General features: G+C 37.7%; 1 protein-coding gene across 2 annotated transcripts; it reads right to left on the bottom strand.

Moving 5' to 3' along the window:
• Window positions 1–126: 126 nt before the first annotated feature.
• zdhhc3a (zinc finger DHHC-type palmitoyltransferase 3a) lies at window positions 127–8,858 on the bottom strand. 2 transcript variants are annotated; one of them, XM_058383976.1, is made up of 7 exons: window positions 8,664–8,858; window positions 7,187–7,506; window positions 6,979–7,103; window positions 6,594–6,690; window positions 5,971–6,052; window positions 5,063–5,193; window positions 127–617 (listed from the first exon to the last, which is right to left on the bottom strand). In XM_058383976.1, exons 2-7 carry the CDS (start codon window positions 7,484–7,486, stop codon window positions 411–413), a joined length of 942 nt encoding a protein of 313 aa, XP_058239959.1. In that variant the 5' UTR covers window positions 7,487–7,506; window positions 8,664–8,858; the 3' UTR covers window positions 127–410. The 2 variants fall into 2 exon arrangements, with proteins under 2 accessions (XP_058239959.1, XP_058240011.1); XM_058384028.1 differs by lacking the exon at window positions 127–617 and adding an exon at window positions 2,031–3,941.
• Between the last annotated feature and the right edge of the window lie 1,010 nt (window positions 8,859–9,868).

Consider the following 9,868-nt stretch of genomic DNA (forward strand, 5'->3'; position numbering starts at 1 on the left):
TCTCAAAAAAATACACATGGCTTATACTTTGTCTTACAAAGATCATAAATATTAATACATAATATTGGATTTTTTTCTGGATAATTATATATTTTAAGGCACTGTTGGATACTATTAAGTGTTAAGAAGGTCTTATTTCTTGATCTAAATTTCTTGGGCACATAGATCAAGAATTTTTTCCTTGCATTATACATTTTGGAGGGTTATTTCAAATGAAATGTATTTTCTGTTGCTTGTAGCTCACAATCAATGCTTTATCAAAACCATCCGGTAAGCTCTTTATGGAGTCCATGCTTGGCTTGATATATTAAAGTAAACTGAGCTCAGTTAATAATAATATTCCCATCTCATATCATTCTGAAGGTCTCATTCTTCTGTATTAGAGGCTCAACAAGCATTGTTCTTTACTATTATAAGGGGATTTCAATGACATCCTCTGCTATTATTTCCCCTTGTGGGGCTTCAGGGATGTTGGATGAGTCATTTGTCCTACAGGAAAGGTCAGAGAAGGGGCTGAACCATGCCAGAGACAGAGAACCACCAAATGCTAATTTCATGGCTTCCCAACATGCAGTCTTCTCCCATGTTGGAGTCTCTCCTTTTAGTCGCTCAATGCCCTAAAAAAAAAAAAAAAAGAGAGAGAGAGAAATAAAGGTAAGACGTGAGCTTATTTCATGATACGTGTGCAACTAGAAAACACAGACCGATTCCCTTGAAGGTACTGGGAAATAAAGCACACTGACACTATGGACTGGATGAAGTGGGATGCAGGACAAATGTTTGTTTGTAACTCTAGGTGTTCAGTTAGGACTGAAGAGTGTTGAACTAATCTCTACTAAAGTATATGTCATGTATGGATGAATAAAAAAAACACTGTGCACATGCAGCATGCTTTCAGCAGTCATAAGGTACTCTTAACAAAAAAAGTTAAAACTCCTGGGGGTGGGGGAAAAAAAAAGGCTAGCTTTCCTTTCATTTCAGCATCAGCATGCATTCAGGCACCAAATCTACCAGCTGGGATTTTACTTGGCTTTTCAGCCAGTGGTGATCAAGGCTTACCTCCATTTCATATCAATCAGAATGACCTCACTGGTTTTTTAAATAAATGATTTTAGCTTTTAACACAGAGAGTCACAGAATAAAGTCAAAGTACAGAAGAAAAGAATAGAAAGAATTCATTACTGTAAGATAAGAGAAAGGACAGAGCAAAGGAACAAGAGAATACAGGGAGTTTGGACATTTAGATATAAAAAGTACAGACCACTAACAAGGATTTTTTTTTTTTTTGTTTTTCCACTTTAATCTTGAACTTTAAACTCTCCAAAATTGCCAGTGATTGCCATTCATGTACCCTGAAATGACTATTCAACCGTTTTGTTCAGTTTAACTCATTCATAAGAAAACAAGAAAGCACCAACTGTAAAACCTTCTCATTACAAGTCTGTAAAAATAAAACACAGCCATTGTGTACAGAATCATAAAACTGACCAAGGTACTATTCCATTTAAAACACCAGCACCTGAAAAAGAATAAAAGTCGATGTATTCATAGGTCTCGGAAAGGTCAGTATGCCCCGTGTGAGGAGTTGATTGGAAGTTTTTAGAGCCCTCTGCTGCCTGAGAGACTAACTGTAATGTCACATTGAATATTAGCAGGATTTCCTCTTCCCCTAAAGCAAACCCTCCCCGATCTGTTTTCCGTAAATGTGGGTGGAGTTAATCACGATCTTTTCATTTGAGTGGAAGGAAATTTGCAGGCTGGAAAAAATACAAAATACTGAAATATGGAAACTGGCATGGGAAAGATCTCGAAACACTTAAATATGACAATCTGCACCTTTAAAAACCTTTGAATTCAAATGGAAAATATTTGAAATAAATATTAAACATAAATATATCTAATATACATTGACTTTTTGTAATGCATTTCATGAGTAATAATGACATCAATGGATTACTTTTCCTTATTAGCTATTAAGTATTTAAAGGATAAAAAAAAAAACACACATGTATCATAGTTGTTATAAATGGTTAAAAAAAAAACAACATATATATACTTTATTTACAAATTGTAAAGTAAATCATTTCAAACGAGTCACAATGAGCTGGTTTCCCTCAGCGGTCGTAGTGCTATGATATAATGCTCATAGACTTAAACAATTAAAAGATCTCGTCTTGCACTGATCTATTTAGGAACCTCCTGCAACACTGCAAAGGACAACCGATTTATAAAAGACATTATTAATACATCATCCTGTTCATGTAATCATATCTTCATTCATAATTCAGTAGTAACAATACTTGACATAACATCCCTTTTTTCCTCACTAGATTTTACACTCTTACTTTCTGACAGGAATGAAAAGGACAGGAAGGCTAACAACAGGCTGTATTTGGCCATCCGTGGAAAAGGAACATTAAGTAAAAAATAAACATAAAATAAAATCATCAACCATCATCATCATCATCGTCAATAAACCAGGATGTTATATAAAAGTTGTTTCAGAGAAATTAAATGTTACAGAATGGTGCAGAATTAACCCTTTCCCTTGTTCCTGATCTGATGTTTTATATAGACATGTGGAGAAGAATATACATGTACATAGGTTTATTGAGTAACATTTCTTCAAGTCCATTTTACACCAGAAGCGATGCAACACGCATTTGCAGGACACAAGCACTTCATGAATAGTGATGTGATTTCAAGCTCACTTCACTGGGACAGGTCATGTGGCTCAGTGGAACAATATAAAAAAAAAACACACATCTTCAGTAGCACTTCAGCAGCAATGCATCAACCACAATAGTTTTCGCTTTTCTATAACATAAAAAAATCTATAAAAATGCTATACCTTCTACAGAGTGTCCCAAAAGTTTCCATCCGCAGGGGAAATTCACACTTTTTAGCAAAATGTAACTTTTCAAACTGATTGCCAGTTTAAAAAAAATTATAATAATAATAATAATAATAATAATAATAATAATAATAATAATAATAATTATAAACCGAGTATGAAAACTTGTGGAAGACATTTTGCTCCAAAAATGTATGGAGAAATTTAGGACACTCTGTACTTAGCTACAGAGTATTACGTTGCATTGTGTTTGTTCTTACACCTTCTTCACTATATAAAATGACAATCTCATAAGCATCTACAGAGTCAGACTCTTGCACCATTAAAGCTTACGTTACGCATGAATAAAAGTCAAACAGTTTCACGTTGTGGCTTTAAATCATTAAGCTATACCAACCAGGTCAGCTATCGATCATCAGATCGTTCTGCATGTGATTAATAGCATCCAGTCTACAGAACACAGATGAGTTTTCAGCTATAGGTTGGTATAACTATGCGTCATTGTCGTTTACCCAAAACTGGGGGGAAAAAATAAGTTGGCTACCTGCGTTCACATGAAATAAGTGGTTTAACTTATTGGCAAAATACAAATAAAAGGTTATAGTGATTAACACCCTGCAAGCAGCACTGCACTAGTGCCAAAGCAGTTACTCCGTCTGGTGTAAAATGAGCTACGGTCCTGAAGTTTACCTTTGCCGGAAAATAGAATGGATGCAAAGATATAAGATAAGGGATAAATGTTGTACATATACAGTAGGTTTCATTATAGCATTTAATAGTCCCACTGGTAAAAGTAATGCAAGACACATTACTCAGGTCAGGATTACAATCACGGATGCTGGCCAGAGTTTTTGGAGTTAAACGGGTCCAGTGAACTCCAGTCTCTACCGTAAAGCCGGAAAGGGAAAGAGGCTAAATCTTCCTGAACTCAGACCACGTACTGGTAGGGGTCAGCTTTCCCATGGTCAGGTGTAGAAAACGGACTAAACCATGTTATTGAGAAGGGGTGTCCAAATACCGCCTTCATGTTCATCCATTTAGTTTTTTTAGCCCATCTTCTCTCTTCCTTTTTCAACTGCTCTATACCCTAAAAACAAGAGACAACCAAAACTTCAGAGTGGATGTGATGGGATTACCTCGATCTCTAGAGAACTGCCAGAACCATGTGCAAAATATTCATAGCAACTTTAAAGATCAACTTAAGCTTCAATGCAACAATGCATACATCTGAATTTAGAGAATGAAAGTAGAAATTGTCAGTATATTTTATAAAAAAAAAAAGGTTCTATGAGTTTAGGAGGAGAATGTTTGTTAGTAAGCAGAGTAACATGAAAGATGTACCAGAAACAAATCAATGTATGTTCAAACTTAACAATATATAACAACTTGATTTATTATCTGGTATACATGGGTGGAAAAAAAAATAAGTAAAGTAATGAGTTTCTTCCATGCGAAATTCCTCGTTAGGAGATTCCAAGACAAATGTCTAGTGGGAACAAATGGAGAATACTCTTTTGCTGACTGCGCTGTAACTCGGCCAAAGTGCACTTTAAGATGCTTAGAGGAAGGGAAGTAATGGACCTGTGCTAATAATTTCACCTTTTTAAAGGCTTGCGGTGGCAGAACAGACACTTGTGCAGTAGACCTATGAGTGAACTTGAGGGACGTGTCAAAGAAAATTAATTTTAGTCCAAAGAATGACCCAGTTCTAATGCATCTCTGCTAGTGGGGAATGATGTTATGACTGACTTTCCTATTCTGGGTCAGTAGTGCACGGTTTTTCCAGTCTAAGGTCTTCTAAATACCAGATTTTGAGTGAATATAGACTGTAAATGTTTATAAAGAATCAGCATACTGCTGACATGTTCAACAAGAAACCAAAGACATAACCGGTATCTGGTTTCTCTCAAGGTTTGTTCTTAATTTCACCTCACGGCCATATTCCTTACCATTGTCGCCACTGGCTCGGTTAATGGAGATAATTTTTTTTTTATTTAAAACGTATATTACAAGCTTACATATTTCCGTAAAGCTGCTTCGTGATGTTGTCCATTGTTGTCCATATTTGCACCATACAAATAAAATTGTATTGAAGACCTAAAATCAGCACATTTACTCAAATATTTTATACCTAAACAGCACTTCTACAGACATTTTCTAGAGCAAAGTAGGAAAGGTGGGCAGAGGGAAGGGGTACGGGTCACTCACCGTCTCGTCCGTACAGATGGAATGGACTTGGGTGCCAAACATCACAGAGGTGAAGATGAGAAAGAGGAGGCCCTCAAAGCACAGGAGGATGAGGAGGATGACTGTTGCTGGAGGTGAGAAGGTACTGCATTCTGGGGTTGGAGGGGAAAGGGTGGGTGCTTAACACGCAGTAGAGGGTAAACAGCAGGATCACACAGCTACTACACAATGCTTTAATGTTTACATACACCAAATTCCAAAATACAGATTCACTGAATGTTATTTATCAGCTTTATCAGCTATTAGTAGTAAGGAGATCAGTGACTATGCTACGCTGGAGGAAAGTGAAGCTGATACTTAACTGTATTGTTAATTTTTTATACAACTGTGTAATACGAGACATCACGGACCCGTTAACAATAGTTCACGGATAAATTAAGACAGACTGCCATCTTGAGCATATATATTTTACATGAATAGTGATGAAACAACTTAATGTCAAGACGTAAAGTGTAGCAAAGGATGATACATATTTTTAAACAGATTTTCACATAGAAAACTGTACATATGTCACAATAAACCATTTTCATCAAACTAGTGCTAACATTTTGTATGGTAACAAAGCAGTTATTCACATGCCATTAGCAGTCATAGTATTATCACATATCTGAGGTTAGCTGTCAAGAATAAACTTTTGATTAGATGTAGTTTTTATTTACTAATCAAATGCATCAAACTTGATTTATTCTGTCATCAACATGCGACCGCGTCTCTGTTCACCCTGTATAACACCAGCTTAAATACATATTTAAAGAACAAAAAAGTCTCAATGGGATTAACAGGAAACATTAAAAATAGAGCATGGGCTCTTAACATTTAAATGTGATTTTTGCATTAGTTGTAACGAATTCTTAAATGCTTTTACTTACTTGTCCAATCATCTTCAAAGCAGTACAAAAAATGAAGAACCACCATCACCAGGGCATGCAGAGAGATGAGTGCAATGTACATCTGAAATGCAAAGAAACACTCGGGGTTACACTGTCCAACACACTGAGCTGCTGCTGCTGCAGAAGCACATAAAATCCATCCCTTTTCCTGTGGCTCACATTCAGCAAACTGTGTCTAAGTGTTTAGATTTAATGCATGCATGGAAAAATTGTCATATTTTCCAGTTAAATAATTCAACCAAATCGTGTACACATATTTGAACACACGACTTCCAGAGTGGGCCAAGCAAGACGTCATGCATTAAACTTCTTCACCCTTTGCCTTTAACATAATACCAGAGCTGGCTGCCTTTGAATTATTAGAACTGCCTGTTCGATGCATTTAGATAACTTTCAGTAAAAAAGATATAGCGGGACCAATCAAATTCTACAATCCTGTTCGAAATTTCCTCACAAGGGAAGGCACTTGAAAAACAATGTGCAATTTCTAACCACAGTTGAAATCAGATTTACATTGTTTCATCTGTTATACACAGACACAGTACAAAAATAAGATATTAATAATAACAAAATCTAAACTCGCACCGAAGTGAGTTACGTACCGTGAAGAGCACAAAATACTTTTGGTTATTTTCACCGACACAGTTGTTGACCCACGGGCAGTGGTGGTCCATCTTTCGAATGCATCGTTTGCAGACACTGGTTAAATAAAGTATTTTTTTAAAAATCAGTTGTCACTATGATTTAAAGAATTGTATAAGCACTTTATGTAACAGTGTAATGTAATACCTAAAAATAATCATTTTAAATCCTGTGAAGATGAATGTTTAACAAATAAGCTAGAAACAGAAAGTAAAGCACCAGTCATGGCATGAATGTGCCTGAAGTTGCAAACAAAACAACACATGGTTCCAGTACACATAGGCAGCGTTTATATACATTCCTAGCAAAGCATAAAATTTCAATCCTCGTGCTTGGCTTTCTTACCTGCAATGGTGAGCTCGGTCAGGCTTGATGCTGCAGCATTTAGGACATTTGTACACCACCTGACCTGGCTTCAACTGCAAGCTTTCTATATATTCTTTTGTGGCATTTCCTTTCGGTACAGCACCCTAAAAACACGTACACCTTTGGTTTAACATTTGATACAGGACGTACGTCTTTCTTCGTTAGTTTCGAGTGCATGTGAACTTACCGGATCTGTGCACATGGCCCTGAAGTGGGATGCCAAGGCCAGGAAAGCCAGGCTGTTAAAGATTGCACCGTTCATCAAACTGTAGGTGAGGTTCTTAGATGGAACCAACATGACAAACAGCACGACAAAGTCCGCAAAGAAAACAAGCAGCCATGTGATAACGCCACAGACAATTCCACAGGCATCCCGAACAAACCACATGGTGCTCTGTCTGTCATGACAGGGAGGAACACACTCTATGGGCTGCAAGCTGCTCGCCTGCTTCTCGACGTCCCTGAAACGAGGCACTGGGCTTCTCATCCTATCACAAAGGCTTCATGCTGAGGAGAGACACAACAGGAAAGTAACAGTTACCGTGCAGTTTTTTTCAGTGGACAGGAGAACATCATTATAAGGTGTACAGTGTTAAAAAAAAAAAAAAGATACGCTGATATGCTTCGGATCATAACCACCTGTCTATCGTTTTTATCCAAAAAGAAGCTTTAGACAGAAGTCGGTACATTATCTTTAAGGTCATTCAGACAGAATAGGCATCACAGTCCCACAAGCAGCAAATCATCATACGAAAAGAGAACAGGCTTTAATACACTGATAGGGAGTGACAAGATTTCTACACATTTCCAAAACAGCTACAACAAGGTTGCCCAACTGCGGTGCTGTATAGCATAGCACAGTTTAGATAAATTACCCTTAATCAATCCTGATACAGCTGTTTATTAATAAAAATCCATGTGCTAGAAATCCAGCTCTCCAGGACTGCACTTGGAGTCTCATGGGTTACAACACCTTTACAAGCACGTGCATAACACCAAATCAGATATTTCTGTATATCAATATAATAAAAAAATAACATCTGGCAAATACCTTCTCTCAGAATGTAGCTTTGCTGTCCTCTTTAAAGAACACGGAAGCAACTGCTCCTTATCGTGTGTACCCTTGCTTGGGGCAAACCCGCATACTACCCTACTGATTAGTAAGAAGTGTGCTCGCCTTATATACCAATGCAGGGGTACTATTTTCACATACTACTTAGTAGGCTAATATTCAATCTCGAGCCTAGCCTTGTGCTCGTAAATGCACGTACTCGGTTTCAGTGTGTCAACTTTAAGTGTGTCACACTAATCCAATAATAAAAAGTACTGTTAGTAACCGAATGCGCTAAATGTATATTTAATATAGCACTGAACAAACGATACGGCTCCATTCAGGCAACTAAAGCTAGTCAGGGTTTGCCAGGTCAGATACACTCACTAGCTTACCACGTCGCAATTTTGGCCAATTTAGTTCAATCGTGCTGAGGTTTGAGCAATAACTCATACAGCTAGTGAAGGAAATTGTTTAAACAGACCGGATCTGAGCGTCTTACCACATAGTAAAGCGCAAGTTTTGATGATAAGGAGGTAATTAATGTAAGACGCGGAAGCTATATAAGGGTCTGCGCTACCTGGGCCGAGAGACGCTTCATACGGCTACTTACATTACTGCCCAAAATGCTCCTCGCGATTTCCTCATCCAAATAAAATAAGACTTAAATGTGTCTTGCAAAAATCAAATCGTACATCAGTTCCTTCTGGTTGCGGGAATCCAATTTGACCGAATACAAGGCAGAGGCTGTTGTGAAAGCTGCATTTTTTTTGTGCATCCCCGCCTCCTTTCGCTGACTGACAGACAGAAACTCGAGCAGGCCACGCCCCTTCACACTCACACATATATATATATATACACACACACACACACACACACACACACACGGTCAGCAAGCCACGCCCATTCAACCACACAAATAGGCCACGCCCTATCTAAGCTAGACGCCCAGGAGAGAGAACGAGCTGAACGAGATAATTTAGTCAGAACCGGTTTTGAACCGGTATCGATCCAATCAACTCAGACTATAAGAATGGTTTCCATTGTAATATTTAGCTTGGAGCTGGATATCTTATTTCAAGCTATAGGGTCTCATTAGCTCATAGATAGTTCGAAATTGCATTTTATGATTGCATATTAAAAAACTTTTTGACAGTGCACTAAAAATATCACACCCCTTTCTACCATTCCTTACCCACAGAAAAATAATCTGTTGCTTTGAGTTCAGTTCTGTAAAGTCCAGCTCAGAAAGTAGCTAGATGGACGCCAGATGACACAACAAATTACATCGGATATTCATCACATTGTAATGATCGCTGATTGGTGAATGGTCACTGAAAAACAATAGTGACTGGTCTTGGTAAAGAGTGGTGATCATCAGTGATTGGTCATTAGGAACATAGGCTCACAGAACAACTTAGAGACTTTGTCACTAGATTTGATGACTTTTAAATTTCACAACTGTAACTTCAAATGAAAGTCTAGCGACAGTCTAAAGATCTAACTGAGCATACATTAGTGACTGTACTGGCTCTCCTGCCTGCATCATAGCTACTGTTGTACAAGCTGAGAGAGCGGGTTTGCTCGACTTACCGTAAGTGAGTAAATCCTAACTGTTTTGTGCTTACAATCACTGAACACTATTGTTTCTAAAGGCCGAACTCTGGCCTCCACTGGCAGTCACTGATTAACACTGTTTCCCAGTGACAAATCACTGATCACCAGTGTTTATCCCACCATCTTAATTCTTTGTTCTTAGATATTTAGAAAGATATTTAGAAATAATGAAAGTGTGTAACCAATTCCTTATATGCCAGT

This window comes from Hemibagrus wyckioides, linkage group LG01 (assembly GCF_019097595.1).
Source record: "Hemibagrus wyckioides isolate EC202008001 linkage group LG01, SWU_Hwy_1.0, whole genome shotgun sequence".
In the NCBI taxonomy this organism is placed as follows: Eukaryota; Metazoa; Chordata; class Actinopteri; order Siluriformes; family Bagridae; genus Hemibagrus; species Hemibagrus wyckioides.

Bases quoted from the DNA above. Each gene is read 5' to 3' on its own strand.
- zdhhc3a (XM_058383976.1), bottom strand. From the start codon at position 7,486: ATGAGAAGCCCAGTGCCTCGTTTCAGGGACGTCGAGAAGCAGGCGAGC. The intron at 6,691-6,978 runs GTAAGAAAGCCA...TTATTTAACCAG, and splicing joins GACCGAGCTCACCATTGCAG to TGTCTGCAAACGATGCATTC. The intron at 6,053-6,593 runs GTACGTAACTCA...TTTGCATTTCAG, and splicing joins AGTATTTTGTGCTCTTCACG to ATGTACATTGCACTCATCTC.